Source organism: Streptopelia decaocto (genome assembly GCF_964273445.1).
Source record: "Streptopelia decaocto genome assembly, chromosome: 2".
NCBI classification, from domain to species: Eukaryota; Metazoa; Chordata; class Aves; order Columbiformes; family Columbidae; genus Streptopelia; species Streptopelia decaocto.
In genome coordinates this window covers 70,174,264-70,200,170 of record NC_138655.1, presented here as the reverse complement: position 1 = coordinate 70,200,170, position 25,907 = coordinate 70,174,264, and the positions used below count along the sequence as shown (strand labels likewise).

Genomic DNA, 25,907 nt, shown 5'->3' with positions numbered 1-25,907 from the left:
CACCAAGAAAATTATTCTACTTCAGTTGTATGAAATGTAACACTCAAACAGTTAATTGCTTAATAGTCATAGAAACATAGAATCATTTCAGTTGGAAGAGACCCTCAGGATCATTGAGTCCAACCACAATCTATACTCTAGCACTAAACCATGTCCCTAAGAACCTCATATAAATGCCTTTTAAACAACTTCAGGGATGATGACTCCACCACTTCCTGGGCAGCCTGTTCCAACACCTGACTATGCTTTCTGTGAAGATTTTTTTTCCTAATATCCAATATAAACCTCCCCTGTCACAACTTGAGGCCATTTCCTCTTGTCTTATCACTTGCTACTTGGGAGAAGAGACCAACACCCTCCCTGCTACAACCTCCTTTCAGGTAGTTGTAGATAGGAATAAGGTCTCCCCTCAGCCTCCTTTTCTCCAGGCTGAACGGCCCCAGGTCATAAGCTTACTCAGTATTTAACTAGCTAAGTAGTACTAATTAATTAATTGTAATATGAATACATCAGCCATTCCCAGAATGCAACTGGTAGGCCTGTTAAAACTATATAATTTTGTGTATCCATAAAGGGATTGACTTAAAGGGGGGGGGGGGGGGGGGGGTGTTAAATTAAGTAGTGGCATTACACGCACAGCTTTGTTGTGTAAACCTGCAGCCACTGGAAAAACTTTTAGGAATCCCCTTGAAGAGGTTCTTCAGAGGTGGAGGGTATTGAGACTTATTTTTTTGTAATTTGAAGATCAGGTATGCTCTCTTGCGTACATCTCTTGGTCCCTGATTTCAGGATTCTCTGCAGCTGTAGGGATTTGTTGTTTGTGTGTTTTGTTCTGAAGTGAAAAAATTCAATTTTGTAATTCAAAGCATCAGCCTTCAAGGATTAGCAGTAAACACTTGTTCAGTAGGCTTCATGTGATATTTGCTATACTGGGTTAAAATGTGTTCTGTTTAAAAGGGGAAAAAATAAAATTGCTAAATGCTTGAGTTTGGTAATATGGGACCTTTAATTTCAAGCTCTAGTTAGTTGTCTGTAATATCTTTTTTTCCCTGTCAGCTCATTTTATGTAAGGTTTTCCGGTCCAGCTCAGTCACTTGTTCAATATTTACATTTTAGTGATATTTTAATAGTTGTCCTGTTGTATCTTTAAACCTAATTTCACATTCAGGTATCTGTTTCCTCAGAGCTGGATGTGGTATCTCATAGATTAGTCAGTCTCAGAAACTGATGCTGAACACCCTCCTTCCCCCTGACCTGCGCCTTGATCACTTGACCTCTTGTTTTGGCTGTCATCTGTCACCCCACCCTGGGTCACACTGGTCATTGTCTTCACCGCAAAGCTGGTCCAGGTTAGCAGAGACATTGTATATTTTCTATAAGACACGGATGCACAGTAGTGTAAGTACATCAGGAATGCTGCAGAGAGACATATTTTTAGCACTTGATTCTGCTGGTTTACCTGCTGTGCTAATACCTTATGCTTGAACTTTTTGGTTTTGTGGTGTCGAAGTCATTCAGTGGTATAAACAGCAACTATTTGCTTATTTATGGCTCTTTGTTTACAACTGCTGCTGCTGGGACATATGCTACTGTCTAGGTCCTCACTCATAGCTGTTGGCATTGAGGCAATACATTTTTCTGAAGCTAGTGACTGTTGTGGCAGATTCTCAGTGCTGCTGACAATTGGAAGACGGAGGATTTTTGTAAGTGAATTTAGAAGGCCTAGCAATATTGAACCCAGAGTTGAAAGTTGTACTACATTGGAATGGCTCTGATATTCAGTCTACTGCTTTGGAGCAGAACCACAGCCAAAAGTGGTAGAAATATGTTACCCTGCAGATGTGAAGTAAATTTTGGGAAACAAGTTCCTGATTGAAAGAAAGTATTTTCTGTAGTATGTAGTGTAGTTCTTCTGTCAAGAGAAGGAATCTTTTGCTACTGATGGTTGCAAGCTTATTTTACTTAATGGTAGTATAGTGTCACTGGCCTATGTAACACACATGAGAATAAATAGGTATTATTTTCTTGAAAGAAATAAAACTATGCCTTCCTGATTTCACTGGTTAGATGTTCTTGAGGCCAGTAGATACTTAAGATTGAGGTGCTTGTGGGTAGCTTTGTGCTCATCCACGAGTCTTCTGATCTATGCAAAAGGATTTGTAGATCAACCAACAGTAGACAAAATTTCAGGTGAACACAAGTTGTTGAGGTAAGTTAGAGAAATGTATTTGCTATATATATGATTTACAAAATGGCGTACAGTCCAGAGCAACAGATTAGCAATGTAAGAATCTTTAACTTAAAATAGTCACATCTGAATTGTGTAATCCAACCTGACTAGTTGACTCTCTAATATTAATCTTGAAAGAATGTAGTGTGCACAAATCTGTATTCATTTATTGCTGTACCTCTTGTATTCTGGTATTATACCTGTACATGATTGTATTTCGTCATTCTTGTTCTGAATACTTCAGTAATTTCTTATCTTAGAACTGTTGTTGCTATTGATTCCTGTCCATCTTGGTGTTGTACCGGCCAGGCAATGAAAGGAATTTGTTTGTTTCATGTGTTCAAGTAATACAGCATACACTAAGTGCAGTGGGAAGCTTTTGCAGAGTAATTATGTTGGAATGGTTTCCTTGGTTTGTGACCAAGTTTCTCACATCCCCATGGTAATTTGATGCTGATGGCCTCTTTCCCAGCAGTAGCTTTGTATTCTGTTCCCTTTGTCTGCTAGCTTCCACACTCAAAGTCAAGGTACTTAGACCCTCAAACGTTGAACACACGTTCTGTGGGCAATCTCATTCCCCTCTTTGAAAAGGAAACACATCCATTTTCAAACCTTGGTAAAATTCACCAGGAGAATCGGTGACTGTGCAATGTTGAGCACTTCATTAACCTTCTGTTTTCAAAAAGTTAAACTAATTTTAAGATAAAGTGCTCATTGTACAACATACCTTTTATGGATTATATTATCTTTGAATTGTCCTTTTTGGTGATAGCCTGTCAAGTGACTTTCTACAGATATACTTTCAGTCATCTTACAAAGATGCTGCACATAGTCAGCTGGCATAAAAACTCGGCTTTGCTCTCAGTAGGAAGGGTCAGTGGTCTTGCACTCAAATGTAAGTGCTGCTTGACTTAAAAAAAAAAAAAAAAAAAAAAAAGGATATTTGGTCTTGTAATAAACAGATTGAAGGTTGTCAGATGTCTACAAACACGTCACGTAACTTCTCATGCAAAGATAAGAAGCATGCTGTAACACAGGTAGTGTCCCAGGGATTCTGGGAGAAGTTCTGTAACTGTTGTTGGATTTTAACCTACTGATGCTCTTTTTCTCAAAACCTCTTGTTAAATGATATTTTCATTCAAGGTCCAGCATGTGGGAGGTTAAAACCTGATGTGACATGTTCAGATGGGTCAACAGTTTATATACTTGAAGTGGGATGTAATTGAAATCTCTTATGCGTCTCTTTCTCTGTAGTTTCTTCCTATATATCTAAGATGAAAAATATCTCTCAGCTCTGAGGAACGGGTGTAGGAACAGCATGAAACTAATGGGTATGTTTCTAGCAGTCTTCATGGGAGCTCAATTTCCAATACCAGGAGGTAAACCTGGAGGAGACAAATATGGGTGATTATGCTGGCTTTGATTGCCAAAGTTAACCTCAGTGGGAAAAAAACCCCACCCTTACTGCCTTCCAAGGTAAAACACTAGAGTTTCTTGTACAAAAGTGGTGGTTCTTTGGTGTCATAGTTCTCTAAGCATTATGAACTCAAATATACAGTGGCGGGGCATCTATATTGGGCTGGTAGAGAATGAGAAATACACAGGCCAGGCTATTGAGTATGTGTTCCTAAGAAGATTGCCAAAAACTAAGGCTTGATAGTGAGCATGCTAAGTCTCTCCACCATAGATATCTGATTATGCTAGTTGCAGGTGAAATATGAGTACTTGCACAGTATTCATTGGCATTTGAATGTGTCAGATACATTTTTGTGACTTAGTTTCAATAGCAAGGTGCCAATCCCAGTTAGTGTCATTGTGAATGCTTGAAGAGTAATCTGTTTAATATGGCTCTTATATCAGACACCACCATTGAACTGTTAAAATATTTCAGAATCCGGCACTTCAGGCAGCTGCTTTGGAAGGTAAATGTGAAATCTAACTGAAACCAGCAGAAGGGTTATGTGAACACTACACAGAGCTTCTGAAAAGATGTCTTGGTCCTACATGGATGCTTTCTTAGCTGTTTTGTGTTTGCAGACTGTACTGTTAGTGCACCAGAGATGCCGTGGGCTAGCTGTTTCTAACACTGTATACTCTGGCAGTATGTGCCTTTCAGATCATTCTTTAACCTAAGATCATACCTTTTTTCTTTCATTTTCTTCTGACGACAAGAGTGCTTTGCCTTGCCAAGTGTTGAGAGCATCTTTTTTGTTTAAATAGTCTAATTGTTCTTTGATCCATTTTGGTGTTCCGATGAATATCAAATCCCAGGGCTAAAATGTTAGTGTCACTGCCACTGAAGAGAGTTGCTTTAAACAGATAATTTTTTTTTAAACAGATCTATCTGATCTAGAATTTAATTTTGTATTTCAGACTTCAATTTAGTCGTAGTAATAAAACACTGTATGCTTTTCATCTCAGAGTTGTCAGCCTCAGTTGCTAAAGGTATGTTTCACTTTAGTCTTGCATGTAAGACAGAGTGGTCTACTACTGCTGAAGGTTTTTCTTCTCCTGAAGATTTGTGAAGTGGAAGGGAACACTTTTTCAGAGTAGGCATACTTTTTGGCTTTGGAATCTTATGCAGATAATTCTTACAGCAAGAGGAATTAAATTCTACTTCACAATATTCTTTGTGAACATAAGGTAAAATACTAGTTGAATTTCTAACCAACGCCACAGGTAGCTTAATAGTGTTTTGAGGATTTTTGTTTGTTACATGCATCTTTTTGTTGAATTGTAGTGGTAAGCTGCAAGATAGTACTAGAGGAAACAAGCTTGAATGTGACTGTGTTTTAGCATGCTTTTCCCATATAGGGAATATTGATCTGTTTAGTATAGTCAATAGATAAAGTCTAGACTTAAGAATCAACATCACCTGACTTGATGGCATTGCATGCATTTCCTGTCTTTACTGGTTTAGTTGATTTGGCTGCTTGTTGGCAACAAGGAAGTTGAGGTCTGTCCCAAATTAATTATGTCACTGAGGATTAAAACATGACTTTGTGTGTGAAATGGGTGAAAAAGGTCCTATCTTGCATACAGTTCAGGGGATGTAGTATGGGGAACAGTCTGCTTCATTAGATTTTAAGTGCTAATTCTAGGTTCACTTATGAAATGGGCGGGCACGGTCAGCTTTGGTAAATGCTAGTTCATTTTGGTGCACCCATAAGACAAGACATATTTACTAAGATTCTCTCTTTGAATAATTCACAGCTTTCTATGTGTCAGAACTACGATTTACTGGAAACACCAGGGGGAGATGTGTTGCTATATTGTCAGTTTTTCATCTAGAAATTAAGTAGCATAAGTCTACAAAAATCTACATTTTAGTTTAGCCAGATTTTGACCCAAATAGATGACTTTTCTGCTGTTTGCATGTAATGACTTGACTGTTTGGAGGAGGCTTTTAATAGATCCGCCTTGTGTCCATCACTTCAAAACTGATTCTTTCTTGCTAGTTTTTAGTTTGCCTTGATTCTAAGAGATAGGTGCATTTTTACTTTGAATGCAGGTGGGGTTTCTTTTTGTTTTGTTTTTGTTTTTTCCCCACTTAACCCAGAACTCTTTTAACTTGTCCAAAAGGATGAGGAAAATTCAATACTCCAAGAAGTCCTTCAGAGGAGTCATTCTATAGTTCAAAGTCTCTTATCAAAAACATTTCCTTAGAATAGAAGCATATTAACATTAAATTTTCTCTTTGTATGTGAGGGTGGTGGTTCCACATGTTTGAGACATTGGAGCAGCAGTTAACAAAATCAAATCATTTTGGGAACTAAGCACAAGTTTTAAGAAATCTTAGATTGGTATGGTGCTGCTTTCTTTGAGAGGGCAGAAAAAACTTACATCTTGTCTTTCAAGGGAAATGTCTTTTTAAAGCCAGAGCATACATACTGAATCTGTGTGGTGGTAATGCATATTGCAAGTTTTTCTGGTGTTAACACAAGGTTAGGAGTGTTACAATAAGAGTTGTAGCTCTGAGAAACCTGAAGACTAATGAAGAATAGTTGAAGTTTGATGGTAAATGAAAATACCTGAGTAGGAACACTTAAAAACCACGGAATAGATTTTCAAAAGCAACTTGTAAATTGAAAGCTTGTAATCTGTTGCATGTTAATGGGAATGAGGTAAAATGCATATGATTCTGGTAGAAGAGATAAAGCATAGCAGTCTGAAGGTGATTTTTGAAAATGTTTTATTCATATTACTGCTGTAGGCACATGAGTATTTTAATGATTAGGGGAGATGAGAGAGGGGAGCATCACAGCGATATGGAGAGATTGACTTCAGTTTGCTGAAATACAAGAATGAGGAGTTGCCATATAAGAAATTCAAACCAAAAGGAGGAGGTTCTTCACATGAGTGATTGTGGGTCTGTGAAGCTCCATGTCAGAGGACTTCATGGGTGTAAAAAATTTATGCAGGCTGAAGTACCTGGAAGAAATCCATGAAGGCTGCCAGACTGACAGATCACATCAGGTTCACAAAAACATCTGAAGATAGTTGGGGGCTGAAGAACACTTGGGAATATCATAGTTTTTTATGTTTATTTTTTGGTGATGGGGCTAGAGGGAACTTGTGTTATACTATGAAGGAGGCAGCATCTGAGCAAAGAGTTACAGCAAAAGAGAGGAAAAAAGCCAATGGGTCACCAGAGTCTTTTCACGTTTTTAAATACAAAATTAGAGTGAAATGTTTTAAGTAGTAATAAGAATAGGAAAAGCACATTTGATTTGGGTTTTTAGTATAAATGTGGATAAATAGGTATTAGTTGAAGGAACTAAAATTTCTAATTATTCTTGTTTATCACTCTTTTTATTAGCAAAACCAAATAGAAAGCTGACATTCCTGTACTTGGCCAATGATGTCATACAGAACAGCAAAAGGAAAGGACCAGAATTTACGAAAGACTTTGCTCCAGTAATAGTGGAGGCTTTTAAGCATGTTTCAAGGTACAGTAAACTGTTAAGTGTAGTGTTCTTCATACTGTATTTGAGGGGGATTTAGAGAAGTCCTCAGTTCATCTCTTCTGACCCAGCTAGTCCTTGAGTGCTATTTCTATACTTGAAATCTTGTTAATTTTTTGGGTTTGTTTTTTTTTTTTTTTATCTTGAATGTCTTAATGCTGTTAGATGAAGTTACACAATAAATTCATCTGTATTCAGTCCCTTTTGCCTTATAAAGCTGCTAGCTATGTCTTGAATTAAGACTTGCTTTCAGTCTGTGTTTATATGCTGCAACAATTTGATATGTTTCATTAGTAGTGTTGCATGATTTGTTTTTCCCCAGCAGCCATTCATCTCATTGCATTAGGATGCTAGACCCTTGATACAGAATTATTTTCACATAGTACACAGCTGTTGAAGCAACACAAACCTGTTTGCAGCGTTTGCATAATAGAGTTACAGACCTACAGATTTATCGGTTGAACAAGCAAACAGAAGAAGGGAATTGGGCATTGGCCTTTTTTTTTTTTTTTTTTTTAATGTGCTTGCTAAGACACCTTGAACTGATCTTTGCTTTCTTTAAATCACGATGTTGTTATTTTCTGAGATTGACTTCTGATACTTTATCTTTCACAGAAGGACCTTAGCATACCTTATCAGTAATCACTTGGTACTGCTCTACCTTTACCTAGTGCTGATTTTTGCTTCTTTTTTTTTTTTTTTTCTTGTAACAGTGAGTCTGATGAGAGTTGTAAGAAACACCTTGGCCGAGTGCTTTCTATCTGGGAAGAAAGGTCTGTTTATGAAAATGATGTATTAGAACAACTTAGGCAAGCTTTGTGTAAGTATTATGTATGTGTGAAGATTCGGTCTCATGTTTGAAATATTATTTCGCTGACTCCTCTGTTTTCATTTAGATGGAGACAGAAAGGTGAGAAAGCGCACATATGAACAGATAAAAGTTGATGAAAATAACTGTTCACCTCGAAGTTCTCCCACTGACCCTCCGCAGGTAATAGAATGTTTGTAAAAGTCTATATTTTCATATGGTTTGATATCAAGTTTTTCAGTAACTCTTGTTTTTGAATGGTCTCTTTCTTTTTAATGAGGTACTGTGTCTGAGCAAGGGTGACTACAGCTGCAACATTTCTTCACAGTACTTAAAGTTACAAGTGGAGCTGGGAAGTTGAGCATGCTGTAACTTCAGTCAGTTTGACACTAAACCACGATGTGTGAACTATATATCTAGCTTTGTCCACTTCAGCATTATTTTCTACAGTGTTTTAGGTTCTCATTCAGTTTCCAGGGTGGTAATGAGGAACACACACATTGGAATAAGATTGGTTTTCGTTTATCAATAAAATAATTCTCAATGTTGCAGTCACAATGATTGGGAAGAGGTCTTTTTGACCTTGCACTGTAATGGCTTTTATTCTTGTGGACTTTTTATTATGGTTCTGCCCTATCTCAAAAGGCTTTTTGTTATGGCAAGGAATGACTGTCCTCAAATAATCACATTTTAGTATGTTTCTCTGTAACAGACATTTGTGCTTCTGTGAGCATCAGCCCTACTTCCAAAAAAAGTGCATTGATGTAGTGTGATGCAATAGAGAAGCAAAGCAACAAGAAAAATAATTTCAAAAATGTGTAGTAAAATGAAAGGTACTGTAAAAAAATCACTCCTGTCAAAAATAAAAGTTCTAAGTAGTGCTATACCAGGAATTTAAATGAAAAATCTATTTTAGGAAGGCAACCTTTAGGAACACTGCGATGTTATTTGGAGAATTAATGGCTAGATTTTGTTTTGTTTTCTGTCTGAGAGGGGATAGAATGTTGCTCTAATGATGATATGTTAAATGCTTTTAAAATTACCATGGAATTGACACCATGAGCTTATTGTGAAAGACTGTTTTGTACTAGGATCTGTTTATTTAAACGAGTTCTCAATCTCACATGCTTTTTTCAGACCACAGATCTCATTAGAGCATTACAAGAACTAGAAAACGCTGCCTCTGGGGATGCAGCAGTTCATCAGAGAATAGCTTCTTTGCCTATAGAGGTCCAAGATGTGTCCCTGTTAGACAGAATAACAGGTGAGGGCTGGGGATCCAGTAACTGAAATGTTGTTCTGAGAACTTAACAGTATGTAACAAAATCATGCTTTACCTGTTTTTCTCTTCTTGCATTTTAGATAAGGAATCTGGAGAGCAACTTTCCAAAATGGTAGATGATGCATGTATGTTGCTGGCGGATTACAATGGCAGGTTGGCAGCTGAAATAGATGATAGAAAACAGCTGACTCGAATGTTGTCAGACTTTCTCCGATGTCAAAAAGAATTCCTTGCAGAGAAAGAACATAAGCTGGAAGTGCGTAATGATTTATTTAGTCCATTCTTCGCTAAAGCTTGTTCTTGCAAATGTTTTTAGTTCGTCTAAACAAATTTTCTCTCCAAAGGTAAATATTTAATCACTGTTAGGTCTTTGCTTCCAGCACATTATTAACAAGATTTCTTTTGGTTCTAGTGTTCTAAATCTATTAAACCAGCTCAACATTAGGTAATGTTACAATTGTAATGACTTCAGTGTTTATCTCTCTGTTTTTCAGCTAATTCAATCATCATTATATGTACAGAGTTAGGTTTAGTAGTGCAAGTAGTGTCTCATCCTGAATGGTGCAAACTTAATTCGTCGGAGAGTAAATTTTTTTCTTATTCTTTTCATTCATTGGTATAAATCTTAGTTGTGTCATACATTGTTTAATAATACGCTTTTTGTAAATAGAATAATCTTTCTGCTAGTTGTAGGCTTGTGAAGCCGCTTAAGGGATAAGAATTTCATTACTGCTTTCAGCACAACTTTTTAACCTGACTCAAGCATCCGTTAAACCAAGTACAATGTAGTTTTAGGTTTTACAGCCTCCAACAGAGCTGGTTAGCAGCATTTGTAGCATTAGCGTCATTAGTATAGGAGAAGTCATTAATAAAAGGATGCAGAGTGAACAGCTCATTATGAACAAATGACCAAGTTATTCCTTTCATCACTATTAGCAGTCATCTGTTTTCCTACCCCCAAATACTGTCAAGCCTCCTGTTGAACATCACACGTGTCCTAAATAGGTCCATAATTTCATGCCCATTGCTTCCCAAATCCCTGGTCTCAGCTTTGAGGCATAGGTTCCAGCTCAAACTTGTGTATTACAGTAATAGAACTGAAGCTGCATCCTTTTGCAAGGTGATATAGCTGAACAGTTGTGATGCCCTGTAACTGCAGCACACACTTGTAGTCCTTGCATGTTGTGCAAATTGATTGCTTTTTGGGTTTCATATCGTATAGTCCTGTCAAGAACATTTTCTTCACTCTGTCGTTTCTTTACGCTTTTATGACTTGTTCAGATTCTGTGTTGTCTCTTCAGGAAAATGCTGTTCACAATATATCTGAAGTTATCATTCAGATCAGTTGTGTCATTCCTAGGCTACTCATTTCCCGACTTCTTTCCTTTGCTCTATGCCTCACAGAAATACAGTTAATAAAGCTGCTTCCTATCAACTTCACTCTGTTTATCCTGTGGGAAGAATATCAACCAACTTTACGTAAGATAGATGGTATACATGGTAGTGCTGGTTGCAGTAGCAACTGATCAAACTGCACACTGGAACCAGGAAGATTAATGAAGCCTTAAGCTTTTTGTCACTGCCCTGTCTTCTGTCTGTGTGTGGGGGATGTGTTTGAAGGAGAATTTGCCACAGTACCAGTGTGACACTCCTTTTGTAGATCAATACCAGCAATTAGACCTTGTTTAGATATAGTAGACCACTGGGACAGTGAGTTGCTTGAAAGGCAGTGACTTAGTTCTTCATACCGATTTATACTACTGTAAAATCAGTTAATATGAAATTAAAAGTGGAGTGCAGCTGCAAACAGTCTTCTTGGTTGTTTTTAACCAACACAAACCAGTTGAATTTCCCAGTATTACTAGATCAGAGTTTATAGCTGTAAGAGAAAGCAGTTGCTTATTCCCAGGCTGTCATGGTCTTTAAAACTGGGTTTCTTGGCTGAATTATTTTAACTGTTAAAGAATCTCATTCTCATACAGCATGCTTCCAGTTTCTGGATTTATTTCAGAGGTCTTTCTTTAGAAAGCAGGAGCCTGTTTGAAGTATCTATAGTAGTGTCTTAAACAGAAGAAGTCCTAGGACATTGAGGTATGCTGTATGAACATTTTAGGCTCATCAGTGTGGTATAAATGCAGGTTACTAATAAAGAACTGTGAACCAAGGTAGTTTCAACCCAAGGTACTTAATAACAAGCTATGAGCCAAGAGATTGTAAAGAAAAAGAAACGTAAAATCGAGCTTCTAAACTTAATGTTGAGTGGAGTGACTTTGTGCTCACTATCAGTAGTCCCTTTTGGTTTGGGAAGTGCAGGCCGATAAACATTCTGAAATTTTGAAATGTAAGATCAGGATGTCTTCATGATACCTTCTGTAGGGCCACCTGACTTAGTTTCTCTGTGTGTGTGTAGGGGGGAGTGGTTGGGTGTTATTTGTTTTGTATGGTGTGTTTTAGTTGTTTGTGGGTTTGGGTTTTTTTTTTGTCATTTTGTTTTGATTGTTTTTTTGTTGTGGTTTGTGTGTGTGTGTGTTTTCAAGAAATGGCTATCTCCTGATGCAAATACCAAAGAGCTGTAGCCAGATGCTTGCTTTTTTTTTTTTTATTTTTTTTCCCCAAAGCAAGGAAAGCAAGGACTCTGTTTTTACAGTCTTAGGAAAAACCATACCTCAGATTGAGCCTTGCTTCTTGGCTTCTCATTTTAAATAGCACTGGAGAAAGGCCTGTCACCTAATTCTTTGAGAATGTATTTCCTGAATGGTCTTTGTCTAGGTTTTGCGGCTGAAGTTTAATTTCTGATGAAATCAATTTATTCTAGACAAACTTGTTTTCTCTGTTAGGCCTCCGGCTATTGACTTTTTTTTTCAGTATGACATGGTCTCTGGGTGATAACATATCAAGCCTTCATTTCTTTCTGAATTGCTATCACTCATCTCTAAGTATATTGCTGGCATCCTACCTTAATGCTTTGTCAAACACCCAGGTATGGTAAGAAACAAGCAGTTGTGTTCCTAGTGGAATCTAGAAATATTACCTACTGTTGACCTGGTTTAACAGTGTTAGAATTTGAATTCCCAGAGAATTCTATTTATCTTTAAGTGGGAGCCTTAGACCTAAATTTGCAGGTCGTTTATCTTCTGAAGAAAATTTACAGGTAAGTAACTTTGAATAACCAGTCTTTCTCTGAGTAGTTTGTTTTTGGTTTTTTTTAATAAGAGTTTCTCTAATAGTTATTTCTAAACAGAAGAGCTTGATTCCCATCAGAATCAAGGTAATGTATGCATTAAATCTTGACAGGAAATTTTGACCACAGATAAATAATATGAGCTAACATGTCTGCATCAAAGCTAACTGTACTGCTTTAGTAGGTGACTTTCATAAGTCTGATCTGGGTAAGTAGTGTCACCTTTAACTCTTAAATTGTTTTCTTTAACATCTGTCTAGCTTCTGTTGCAGGTGGTGGACATGGACCTTTCTTCTAATGATGTCACCATCCATTAGTACACACATCCTGATAAAAATAAATTTAATAATCAAAATCTTGTATTGTCTGTTGTTTTTGAAACTGAAGAGGAGGGATTCTACAAACCTCTGCTATTTTCATCTGTGTTCTCACAAAAATTACTGAGTTTATGCTTGAGATGGATAAGTATTTATCCAGTGTCGTTCCCTTTTCTTGAAGATTAAAACTTTCACATAGTTGTTCCTAAACTCACAAGTCCTTTCAGTTAAATCATTTAAAATTCCAAATGCAGAAGTTTGGGTGTCACTTGCATTGAAGCTGCCATTACTAAAAGGAAAGACCTGTGAAAACAAGACTTTTCAGATTTTGCTTTTTAACTTACACTCTAGTTCTTGGGTTTACATGAACATCAGAAATGAGAAGTAGTGGATGTATAATGTGTCCTTCACAAGTACAATAAAGGACTTTTTCTTTATTAATGTACATCTTTTTTACATTTTATGTAGGTAACAAAGATGTATTTTATGATTGTTCTTCTGCCCCTCTAGCTGCCCCCTTCAGATTTAGAATTGTCCTATAGAGCATTTTCCATTCACTATTTTTAAGTTTTAAGGCATAAATATTTAAGCTTCAGTGGTACTGTAGGTGTATCTGGAAACTTTTATTGGATTGATAAGTAGATGTGATTCTATCTGCTAGAGAAAATGGAGATTTTTGCAGAAAGGTTTTTTTGTAGGAACCCTTTTTTTTCTTGGAACTTTGAGAACTAATATAATTTCCTGTTTTCTACTATTTTGACTGAATTTTTACTCTCTGCTTCCTTGTTGTGACCCATGTCTCCCTGCCTCCCTGCCTGTTCCCTAGTTTTTGGACATAAATGTTGGCTGATTTATTGATCTCACTGAAGGCTGATAAAAAAAGAGCTTTTTATGTTAGGCAGGAATTAGATGTAGATTAGATATACATAGAGTAATATCCAGGTGTGTTCATCTGCTTGTGAGAAAATAATGTCCTGTAGACATTCTAGAATTAAAATGGCCTTAAAAATACAGGGATTACATGAACAAGAGAAGTACTTGATTTACTGTTTTTTTCATATTGCTTTGTATGTGCCTTTTCTGGAATCTCATTGATTACAGAGTGAACTAACTCTTACAAAATTTCACATAAAGGCTTTGATAATTCAAAATCGTACATGACTTGTTAAGCGTGGGCAGGCCGTCACACGACCTTTTTCTAGAAGAACAAGACAGCCTGCTCTCATCATTGTTTTGATGTTAGGGGAAAACATGGCATCACTACACTTAGTGTGTGCTGGATGACCCAGTTGCTTACATAGTGTTTCTATCAACTTACTATTTTAAATTGGGGAACATTCGTGTCACTAAATCAAAATTTTTATGAAGGAAATGCTGCTGCCGGAGGCGTGCTGTGTTTTAGCAGCTTGAGTTTAATTAAGACACTTTTACTGATAATGTTGCCATCTTGCATTCCTTATTTTCTACAGCTGTATAAAGAATATCCATATCCTTATATTCATACATCTGTTTTTAATTGTTTGTGGTTTCTTAGCATGTTGAGAGAATATATATTCAATGCAGTTTTACTTCGTGATTGAGCTTTATAGCTCAATATAGCTTGATTTCTAAAGGGTTTAATTTTGTCATGGGATTTTGTGGGTAGATGGCAGGCAATTTGTCTTCCTAGTCTGTAACTCTGGAGATGAAGCTTTTCAGTTCCAGCTTAATGGTTTCAAATGCAGACAAAAACGTTAAGCAAAGAACGTAGGGATGACAGTGGCATAACAGGCCTCCTGTGTTTAGGTTTTGGTTTTCAGTGCCAGATTGTCTGTCTACTGTTTCCCTCCACCATGGTCTTCATGCTTATCACAGGGTGTAGTGCTTTCCTCGCTGCTTTTTGTTTGTGGTTTTTTACCCCTTACAGGTACCTGGTACCTTTGTATGCCAGCTTCCTTTTTTTTGAGTGCTAGATGAACTGTAATGCATTCAGTCATGCTTCATACTTTTCAACTCCACTTAAAATAATCTGGATTATTTTCTTCATAACCTTGCAGCTGAGCAGCTAAAGTATTTTGCTGAGCTTTGGTTGAAGTTGAGGAAGATGGCTTTGTACCGTGAAGCCTGCACCACTTTTGTCATAGGGTGGAGTTTGCAGCATTGTAGGTGATGTACAACTCCCTGAGTGTGACAGGACCACAGTAACTCAATCTTGAATTGGAGCTGAGTTGTACTGTACCTGCTGTTAACAGTGCAATGATTACAGAATTGGTAGCTGGGAAATATCAGGAAGTGGGCAATAAGGTTCATCCATACTTGTCAGAACTACTTTAAGATCTTCTGATACATGTTAGGCAGCAAAAGACTCACTGTAAGTAATGATAGCAAATAGACCATGTTGTGTGGTCTCTTTTGACAGTATGAACCATTGCATTCATTTCTGTTCAGGATTACAGCTTCAGAAATTGAAGCTGGCTTGACAGTGCTCCCAGTTAAGAGTAGTATATGACCTTTATTGAAAGAGGTGCTTGATCTTGGTATTTTTGGGCTGAGGGGAACATCACTCTGGATCTCTTATTATAAAAAAACAGGAGACCTTTTGCCAGAATTTTCTTCTTGTGGGCCAGTTTCACGTAACTTTCACTGTTCTTCACAGAAACACACGTAACTCTTAACCATCAGGACGGAAATAGAGGCTCAGAATTGATTCTCTTCATTCTTGTTCTTCCCATCCTAGCCTGTCCAAAATGGAATGAGGTTCAGAAACAGGTCCCTGTGCTTAGAGATTTGTGTAGGTTGGTTCAAAGCCCTTGGTCATCTGCTGTTTTTGAATGATGATATGAGGTGGTTTGTGTAGTGTAAATGCTCCATTGATCTTCAAGTTGAGTTGCACAGTCCAAGTCCTTTAGTGAATATGGTCACTGTTTGTTTGTTTGTTTTTTTTTTTTTTTTAAAAAAAAAAAAAAAAAAAAAAGAAAAATAACCAAAAAAAACCCAACCAAGCTTAGTAGTTTGTATTGTCTACTTGAAGATGACTGGAGAGGATTAATCACTGTAATGCTCATCTGTCCTTAAGCTATATTAGGTTAGAAGTTAACGTGAGGTGATGTTTAAAATGAGACACAAGTTGTATCTCCTATCTGCAGTAGAAGAAGGCTTGCTAAGCCTGCTTACAGGTTGCTAACTTATCTTTTTAAATGTAGTTGATTTGTTTCCATGAGCATTTTTTTCCAGTACTGAAAAGTGACAGGAGATGCAGTTGTATAGGTTATGTAGAAGTAATTTGCTGGGCTAGAGTGAAGAACAGCAGCCCTTACATCAAACGCAAAGTGTTCAGTGCATTTTGTTCCTCTGTGCTGTACTTATTTTATGAGAATAACACTTACTTGTCACACTTCTTATAACCTCTCTGTACTTGACCAGTAAATATCCTTTTTTATATAATCATCTAATAACTACAGCCTCAGATACCTTGATATATAGTGTCTCAATCTGTACCTGAAAGAATATTAGACTTCAGAGCTCTGTGTTGTTATTCAGAGCAACAGAAACACTTGGAAAGCTCCCACTTTCAAAATGGAATTAGCAGATGTTTGAGTATAAATCCTGGCTTTTCTGATAGATCAGGCAGGTCATAGGTTGTACTCTGCTCATCCTTGTGAAGTAAGGATAACCTGTTGCTTCAGTTTATCATGTTCTAAAAGCATTGGTTGTCAAATTGAAGATACTGTTTTTGAAACAGGGTAATAAAAATGGTATAGCTTTTGTATTTACAAAAATTTTACCAATTTTACCCTTGTTGTTTGTGAAGAACAGGGTGTTTTAGCCTTTACTTTCCAACTTACCAGTTATTTTTTTATTTAAGAGGAGAAAAAAAAAAAGGGAAGGCAAATACAAGATACTAGGTACCCTTGAGGTACCTTTTGAATTCCTTGTTATAAAGATACCAAGAGAAGATACTGGTCTTATCTAACTAGGGCTTGCTGTTATTCATAAGACTTTTAGATAGAATGTTCGTGGCTGTTGCAAGCCAAAAACTTGATACTGTTAACCAAAATGAATGAATTTAATTGTCTCATCCTCAGAAGAACAAGCTTTGCAGGTATGTAATGGATTGGGGTTTTTGTGCAAACAAATATCTGAGAGGGTCGGAAACTGAAAATGGAATAATCAGTGTTCTGTCTAGAACTTCTTAAGTTTTTGAAGGACAGCTGTAGATTCACAAGTTGCTTTGGTGCTTTCTGCAGCAGTGTTCCCTTTGCTTTGATGAGATGTACTGGAAGAAAAAAAAACAAAAAACTTGTAAGAAATATTAAAACTGAAGCACCTCTTTATGTGATTACTCTTTCAAGCTAAGTCTATGCCCTTGCTACAAGCCTTAATTTTCCACAGTAATATTGTTGCTGTTTAGACTTTTTAAAATTCTGTTGTTTGTGCCGTTACACCTATCAAATTTTAGGTACTTTTTTTTTTCATCTTTATTGTGAATACAAAGTCAGCAGAACTGTAAACCCTGTTTATATGCTTCCTGCAACTAGAAACTTGCCTTTGGAGTTGTTTGCTGAAGCAACTGTAAACTCTAAATAGAACTTTAAGACCACACTGGAATGAGGCAGTCCTGTTGGGGAAAACTCAGCCCAAAAATTTAACTAGCCAGAAAGAAACTCAATGTTGGAGGTGGAAAGGAAGCAGGAAGGGAAGCTATTGGAAAGCTCTGCTCCACGATTTGAGATGGCTTGTATAAACAAACTGAACAGAAATCTCTTGTTTTAGCTAAGGTCTTCTGGTACTTTAACAGGGAAATAAGCCCATGTGTATTTGAAGATAATTGTGTTTGACTCAAATGCTGTGCTCCTTAGTGTTCTCTTTACATTGTGTCCTAATTAAAGCCTGTGCCATTAGACCGATACTCAAAAGTTGCATTTGGAAAATTTTCCTGCCATCATTAAGATCTAGAAACTTTTTTTTTTTTTGGTTTAACAAGCTTCTATGTGCAATTAAGAAGAAGCACCACACTCAGGTTTTACTTTATTGTGATGTATATTGTAGTTAGATTGTTGTTGTTGTTGTTGCATTTCTGATAATGACCTAGTTGGTTGGAAGGGCTGACAAGACATGCTTCTAGGAATCTCTGACAGAACAAGAGAAATGGCTAGAACATCAGCTTGCTTTTTCTCTCAGCCCTGCTGAAACTGCACAAAGCAGATTTCATCCTCAGATACAAACTTTTGATGTTTCTACCTAAAACTAGCGTAGCATTAAAAAATCGATATGCCTAAAATCTGCTGCAGGGCATAGTACCCCTCGTGCTTTGTAGACAGGGCTGATTCCTTTTAAAAGAGTGCGTGTGCAGCAAGGAAACAGTCCACAAGTGGACAACAACTGGCTGTTGGTGAGACAGCATTTAAAGAAAATTTTCATCCAGTGTAGATACTGTAGGTCTTGGGCAGACTGCTCATATTTACCTGAGTCCTCACATATACATAGGGAAATAATTAATCTGTTTCTGTAGTAGTCTAAGGTGGCAAATGTTTTCAGAGCCTCCTACTGAAATAATAAATTACCTTTTGTTACTAGTTGTATTTTAATGTCAGCACAGGGGAAAGTAAAGTTCTTGCTGGAAGAGATGTTAACTGGCATAAACTAATTAATAAGTCTCAATTATGTCTTTATGACAAAAAACGTGTTTGCATTTTTAAAAAGTTGTATTAAGAATGAAATATTCATGTTTCAGAATACTTAAACAATTTGTGATATGTAAAGACAGCGCACTTGCAAAATTGTGGGTTGGTTGGTTGTTTTTGAAACCCAGAGCTTGAATTAAAATTTGTCTGTTACCAAATCCATCAGTTACATGAAAAATATCACAGAATCACAGAATGTCAGGGATTGGAAGGGACCTCAAAAGATCATCCAGTCCAATCCCCCTGCCGGAGCAGGAACACCCACATGAGGTTACACAGGAAGGCATCCAGGTGGGTTTTGAATGTCTCCAGAGAAGGAGACTCCACAACCCCCCTGGGCAGCCTGTTCCAGTGCTCTGGCACCCTCACTGAGAAGAAGTTTCTTTTCAAATTTAAGTGGAACCTTTTGTGTTCCAGTTTGTACCCATTGCCCCTTGTCCTATCATTGGTTGTCACCGAGAAGAGCCTGGCTCCATCCTCGTGACACTCACCCTTTATACATCTGTAAACATTAACGAGGTCACCCCTCAGTCTCAAAGTAAAAAGAACGTGGAAGAATTCACATGAAACTTGAATGACCAAGATAAATTTCATTTTTAGTTTGAATAATTCTGTTGTCAAATGAAGATGATTTGAGTTCATATGAATCAGTGAGTGCATTCATAGTTTAGTTGCGTTAATCAGACACCAAAACTATTTTGTTTCCCTAGATTAAATTAATAAAGGTCTTGTGTAGTGGTACTACTAAACTAGTCACAAGGTTTGTGATCATTTCAGATATCTTCTTTTGGTCTGTATACTCTTTTTAAATAGCTACTGATGATCTGAAGGACACCTTCTACTTTTCTGTTAATTACAAATTCTCCATCTGAAGTTCTTAATAGAGGCACAAGCAAGTAGACAAATGTTAGCTGACACATCCTGGTAGTGAGGTCTTCTTGTTTGACCACTAACTTTCCAATGTGCTCTTTTTAAGGAACCTCTGCTTAAGTAGCAGATCACGGAAATGAGTAACTTCCATATCTTTTCGGCTAAGACTGAATGTAGAGGGTAGAAATACTGTTCAGTAGGATTGAAATGTGAAAATCAGTTTTACAGATCAAAAACATCACACACCAATGTCTAAGTAAAAAAAATAAATCCAGACTTTATATAAAATCAGCTATCCCTGGTTATTAAAGAGCCCACAGAATGAGCCACATCATGGTGCAGTAGAGCTCCAGCTGATAAAACATGAAAATTGTTAGGGGAAAACAACACTTCCCTTAGCTAGGTTGTTGCTGAAAAATACAGTTCTTAAAAATGGTCTTTGTCTTTCTGGTAAAGCACACAGGTGAAATGCAGAGTTCTGAAGAATGTTTATTTTCATCTAGTAGTAACTGTAGTTTAATTAGTGGCCTGATTCTGAAAATTAATCTTCAAGAATAATGACAGCCTTTTTCCCTGGAGAAGCCAGTCTGGAAGTCTTACCTCCATACACAATGTATGTCCTTGGAATCAAAATGCTGAGGGGAGAATGGGAGGAAGAGAATTGTGGGGCTTTTACGTGATGCTACAGCCACCTGGTAGAAGTGTTCGTTCTTGCCTTGATTAGAATTGGAAGCTGAGATTTATTATCATCTACATATATAGAAACACACTTTTTTTTTTTTTTTTTCCCTAGGACCTTATTTCAAAATGTGATATCTTATGAAGGAAATAATCCAGCTTCTACCTACGTTTCCTTGATTGAGAGGGGTGCGGTGCAGATATCTGCAGGGGGGAACGACTTGGAAGTTAAGAATTTAAAACATGGTTGAGGACAATGTGAAAACACTGGCACTGATTAATGGCCATCTCTTGAAGCTGTGTGCATCAGTTATTCTGGGGTGTGTAATGGAAAAGTAAGAGAGCAATTGGGAGAGCTATTTCAGCAGCAGTGAGGAAGCAGTGTAGTCCATGCCTCTGCTTGCTGAGGAGTAGTTTCTTAGCTATGGAAAGGGAGGAATGGAAGTTTTTTGTCACGGGAGTCTCACCGTCACCCGATAAAGGTATGAAGTGGTCCTTACGCTTGCCTTAAAATTTAATTCTAGACCAAAGGAATGGCCAGGGTATATTTTTTTTTTGTGTTCACGCTGAAACAGTTGTGATCTTCAGTCCTGCCCCAAGTAAAAGAATACTGCATCGGTGCACTTTGGAGATGTTTGTAAAGCTTTCCCTCTGCCAAAATCTGAAATGCTGTGGACTAAAAATGATGGAAGTAAGGTGAAACAGAACACAGGGAAATTTAGGATGATGTATAAATCCTGTAAATGGGCTCTGTCTTGGAATTTCATTCTCCTAATCTAGTATGAAGATACATCTCTGAAATAAAAAATACATTAAGTTGACTTGATTAGAGAGGGCAAAACATTTTTCTGACACTTCTCAGCTACTGCTGGCAGTAATTGGTGGAAGAGGGGAGAGTGAATTACTATTATAGAAGACTTATGTATTGTGCTAGTCTGATTTCTCAGGAGACTTGACTACTGCAGTCAGGCTGCCAGTCTATCAATTCTTCTTTCACTTGAAAATGAAACAATCTTAAAAATAATTCCGTTCCTTAAGAGTTTGATAAAATTAATTTTGTAAGTGGATAGAGGAGAGGCCCAAAGAAATGCTCTCATAGCTCTTCTCCCCTCAGACTGCTGTTCAGTCAGCCTGTGTAGCGTGGAACCAGCCATGACCTCTCCTGCTCTTTGCCAAAACAATGGTTGGGCAATGTAGAAGGTGTCAGTGGATACCAGGATGGGAGGGAAGAGTTGGAGTTGCTGTGGGATGGAGGTGGGATGTTTAGCTGTTTCTTTACAGGAATCACTGTTCACTGGGCATCTTTTTACCACTGTGCTACCTCATCTTGAATAAATGGTAATATTGAGGGTGATAACAAGGATGAAACAGTATTTCTCTGGAAGTATTAGTCTGAAGAGCCAGTGTTTTGAGCTGCTCTCTCTAACATCACTGGCTGCTTTATTTTCTTGCCTGATTCGCTATTAGATTAAATCCTTGTGTGGTTTGTTGCTGCTGTTTTAGTTTTTTCTTCACAAAAGCACCTTTCTGTTCAATTTTCTTCATTTGTGAATTGACCTCACAGCAGGATCTAAATTCTCAATGGTTTGGTAAATTTTAATTCATAATGTATTTCTAAATTATTAAAAAAGAAACCAAAACAAACCCTTTTGCACAGTTATCAAATCAAGTACACTGTTCCACGAAGAAAATGAAGAAAAGTCTGCTGTCATAACTTTTTTCAAATTGAAGAAGAGCTTCAGTATTCGAAGTGGGATGTAACATGTTTAAATGGGAATATTTGGAATGCTTTGTTGTCTTAAGTGTCAAAAAGGAATTTTAGTTACTTGTTTTTCCACACCTTTAGGTTACCAAATTAAAAAAAACATACAAATGAAACAAGAAAAAACACCACTTTTTAAAAACCAGTAAGAAGGGTATTTTTGAGGAGCATAGGCAGGAGGGGAATGAACTGTGATGTTTTAGGCAGAAGATATAGTGGACCTGAAAGACACATTTTACATTTTTATTGGTGGACAAAATAATGAGATAAATTAACAGCACTATCTGGCCCCAGCCTTATCTCCCTAAATCAGGCTGGTTTCTTGGTGCAAGAGTTCAGTTCTCTCCCCATAGCTGGGTTTGTTTGGCAGAGCATACACGTCATTTGTAAGCGGGGGTGAGGGAGGGAGCTGAGAAATAGGATGAATGCCACGTGCTTTTTAAAGTAATTGTGGAAGTTCCAGTAGATGTGCACCAGAAGTCTGGAATATTAATTGGTATTTTGTGATTTAACCTAAGTCCTGAAGTATCTGAAGCTATTCTGTGGGTCTTTGATTTCAGTGTAGGTCAGTGTTAACTAGTAGATACTGTAGAAATAACTGTAAGTTTAGGAGATAAACACTTCCCACTGTGGGTTTTGTTGGTTGGTTGTTGTCTCCACATACATCCAAACCAGACTTCTGAATGCTGCTCCTTCTTTGAGGCCCCATAAACCAGATGTGGAGATTCAGTTTTGCAGCCAGCACATGCAGTGGCTTTAACGCTCTGCTGCACGTGGAGTTTGGGGTTAGGAAATGTGTAGTGGCTGCTTTGTTAATTACTACATTGCAAGAGGGAGGGTCAAGTTTTGAAAGGCACAGAATTGAAAGTTGGAGATAAGCATTTGAACTTTGAGTTCCACCACTCAAAAAATTCTTGTTTTGAAGTCACTTCTGAAAATACCACACTAACACCATGTCAAAAATGGCAATAAAACAATCTGAAGAAGGCTGGAGAAGCAAGGTTTACATCTGACTGTAGTCCTAGAGGTCAAGTAGATACTTTGTTCTAGTTCCTCAAATGCTAAGTTTTCATTACCCCTTTGCACTGATAATTATGTATTTCTTTTCATCCTTTGTTTCTCTTATGTCAATAGCATTCAGACAAGGTGCATTTTACTCTGGCCCAAATGCTTCATTCATCAGCGAGCAAGGGAGGGACAACATCGTTTCATTGTTCTGAAGTTGTACCTGTAAAGAAGTTATTGGATTTTATGTGGAGTGCTGAACTGCTTGTAACTCCTTTAAAAACAAGCCCCAGAGCTGTCCTGATCTGATAAATGCGAGCCCTTTGATCATGAAAACAGTAGAAGGCAGAAGATTGAGCAGACGGCATAACTCCCCCAAGTGTTCCACTTGGCAATGTTTCAAACACACAAAGTTTTAATTTATTTCTAGGTTGCTAGTAACTACTAGAGTAGGAAGAATGATTCTGCAAGGGTAGGAGACAGGAAATCAGTAGTTTGCTGCATTATATACTAATTCACTATTTGTAATCTGACTTCATAGCTTTATTTCTTCTTTTCTGCACTATCGCTTATTCTTCTTTTTCCTCAAACCACGGTCACTAAGAAAACACTGAGAGTGTTGCATTTGTGTAGAATCTCCTCTTCCTTTCCTTCTCTCCACCTCATCTTTGCTGTCCTACCTGTCAAGACTCAACAGTGAAGCTGAATCTGGTGCTCTTCATTGCCTTAGAGTTCAGAGTATCAAAGTGAATCCTGATTAAATTCTAGATGTATTCTAGATGTATTCTAGAAGCATCATAAAATCTCCCATTTTAAATCGCCTGTTTTCTGGTTGAGATAATTGACATTCATCAGCCATGGTGAACTGTGGTGAAAAGGTGGTGGCTCATTTATAAGGTCAGTATATTTGACAGATAAATTGAGTGAGCTGTGCCATCACTGTACCATCTTTATTCTGGAGTATTTGGCCTCCCGGATACTGATAATCATTTGGAATCCAGGGAGTTAGTTAAACTGGTATTTGATGGGTATCTTTCAGCCATATGTTTTCAGTCTTTCACTCTTCTATGACTCCATAATAACCAATGTGACAGATATTCTGTGGGTGCTAGTGAATCATGTTTTTCTCTTTCTTCATTTTCTTCCTTCTGCCCAAGGAGAACATTTTTTTTTTTTATGGCAGTGATTTTTTATGTTGATGCTGTTTTTTAAACCAGTGGTATGTTAAACAACCTTTTGTTTCAAACAAGTTAGATCTAGAAGCTGTACCTCTGTTAGTATTGTATACACAGACTGTTAAGCAAAACAATTTAGCATGCCATCTGGAAAGCCAGGCAATTCTTGTGCTTGCTGCCACAGGTCATGTAGTGAATTGAGTGCCATTTCCAGTAGAAAACCCCCATCATTTGGTATTGGATGATATTAGATGCAACTTCTGAGATAATATATTCTGTCTATGTGTATACCTATTAATCTACTCTCTTGGCCTTAACACAATTACTGTGCTTAGCTATGCCATTATATGAAGATGTAGGAGTGGAAAGTCCCTATTTATACTATTCTTATCTGTGGAAGAAATCAGGCGTTCTTGCTCAGCAGTGTTAATCTCAAAGCCCTTTTATCCTGAGGCTGAAAGGTTGTGGAATAAAGCTGAGCAGTGATACAGGTACAAACCAAAAAGAGAAAGTAAAGTCACTATGCGCTCCTTTGGTTCCAGGGAACCTGCATGAACTTTTTCAGGCAGCATGTTCCTCTCAAGAATGAATAATTCCTGAATTTCTGGATTTCTTCTTGTGCCATAGTGCTATCTTAGAACACAGCAGCAAGAAATTTAACGTGACTAGGCTATTCTCCAGAAAGCAATATTTAAACCACTACTCCTTTGATTTCCTCGTTAGCTTCTCACCTGTAATTTATAAGGATTGTCAATTTATTGCTGCAAAGTCATTAAAAATGTAATTTGCTGTTTCTTCTGCAGCCATTTTATACCCATATTCTCAGCGTTTCTTCAAAGCAGCACCCTGAAACTTGTTTTGAAACTTTATTTTTTTATCTCCTGACTGATTAGTGTCTTCTGCCTTATGCGGAGAGAATTCAGGCCAGTTTTGTGGAACACCAAGATCTTACTTGATCCCCAGCCCACACTCCAGTAGAGCTGTTACACTTACGTGTTGACCCTGGGGTCCTAGAGGGCTGCTGCTTTATTATTGGGCTAATCAGTGTTACTAAGATTGGACTCCAAAGAATCATGCGGCTGCTTTCAAGCCATGTAGTTGAAAATTGTTCTGATGTAAATGCAAACCATAAAGTGATTGTTAGCATTTTTTTTTCCAAATCTTACAGTTCAAGATAGAGAAACTTCCTGTCCCTGTGCTGGCTAGGAACATCTCTCTTATTCCATTCATGTCCTCTGCCCTCTATGTATGCATGTACAACTTGGCAAATATCCTTCCCCAAAATCTTTGAAGCCATGCTGCATAACAGCCACTGTAGTTAATGGAAAATGAATGTTCTTTTCACACCACATGATCAGAAAACCAGCACACTCAAGAGCAGCTTTAGGTTATAGTTTTATGCTTCTGTTAAATGGTAAGCAATAATTCTTAGGCTTCTGAGAGTGATTCTGTATGTGGGTTGTAGAACTTCAGTTTTTGAGTTACCTGTAGGTATTCATAGTCTTCTAGTGTCTGAATAGCTAACACCTGTTTAGGTAATACCTAAAAGAGCATGAGAGTTTACAGAAGCTACTCTTAAAAATACCAAAAGTAGTAAAGACCAAAATGTAGAATCTAGGTTTTAGCTTTCTCCAGATATAAAATGCTAAGCACAAACTCCAGATTTGCATCTTTCAATGTAATTGATAAAAACTTAGCATTTGCATATAGAACCACAGGTTCATTTTGGTTGGAAAAGACCTTTATGATCATCAAATCCAACCATTAACCTGACACTGCCAAGTCTACCTCTAAACCATGTGCCTAAGTGCCACATCCATGTGTCTTAAACCCCTCCAGGGATGGTGACTCCACCGCTTCCCTGGGCAGCTTGTCCAATGCTTGACAACCCGTTTCTGTGAAGAATTTTTTTCCTAATATCCAATCTGAACCTTCCCTGGTACAACTTGAGGCCATTTCCTCTTATCCTAAT

At 37.5% G+C, this 25,907-nt stretch overlaps 1 protein-coding gene across 4 annotated transcripts in view; it reads left to right on the top strand.

The window, feature by feature from the left end:
* RPRD1A (regulation of nuclear pre-mRNA domain containing 1A) overlaps positions 1-25,907 on the top strand; it is a 48,935-nt gene that overhangs the window by 5,028 nt on the left and 18,000 nt on the right. For 2 of the 4 annotated variants that reach the window (XM_082044038.1, XM_082044037.1), the window contains exons 2-6: positions 7,050-7,179; positions 7,908-8,014; positions 8,091-8,185; positions 9,140-9,266; positions 9,365-9,540. In XM_082044038.1, coding sequence (XP_081900164.1) covers positions 7,050-7,179; positions 7,908-8,014; positions 8,091-8,185; positions 9,140-9,266; positions 9,365-9,540 — 635 coding nt within the window. Of the gene's footprint in view, positions 1-7,049; positions 7,180-7,907; positions 8,015-8,090; positions 8,186-9,139; positions 9,267-9,364; positions 9,541-12,725; positions 12,798-20,108; positions 20,611-25,907 lie in introns of those variants that run through there. The other 2 variants (XM_082044040.1, XM_082044039.1) reach the window with 2 other exon arrangements.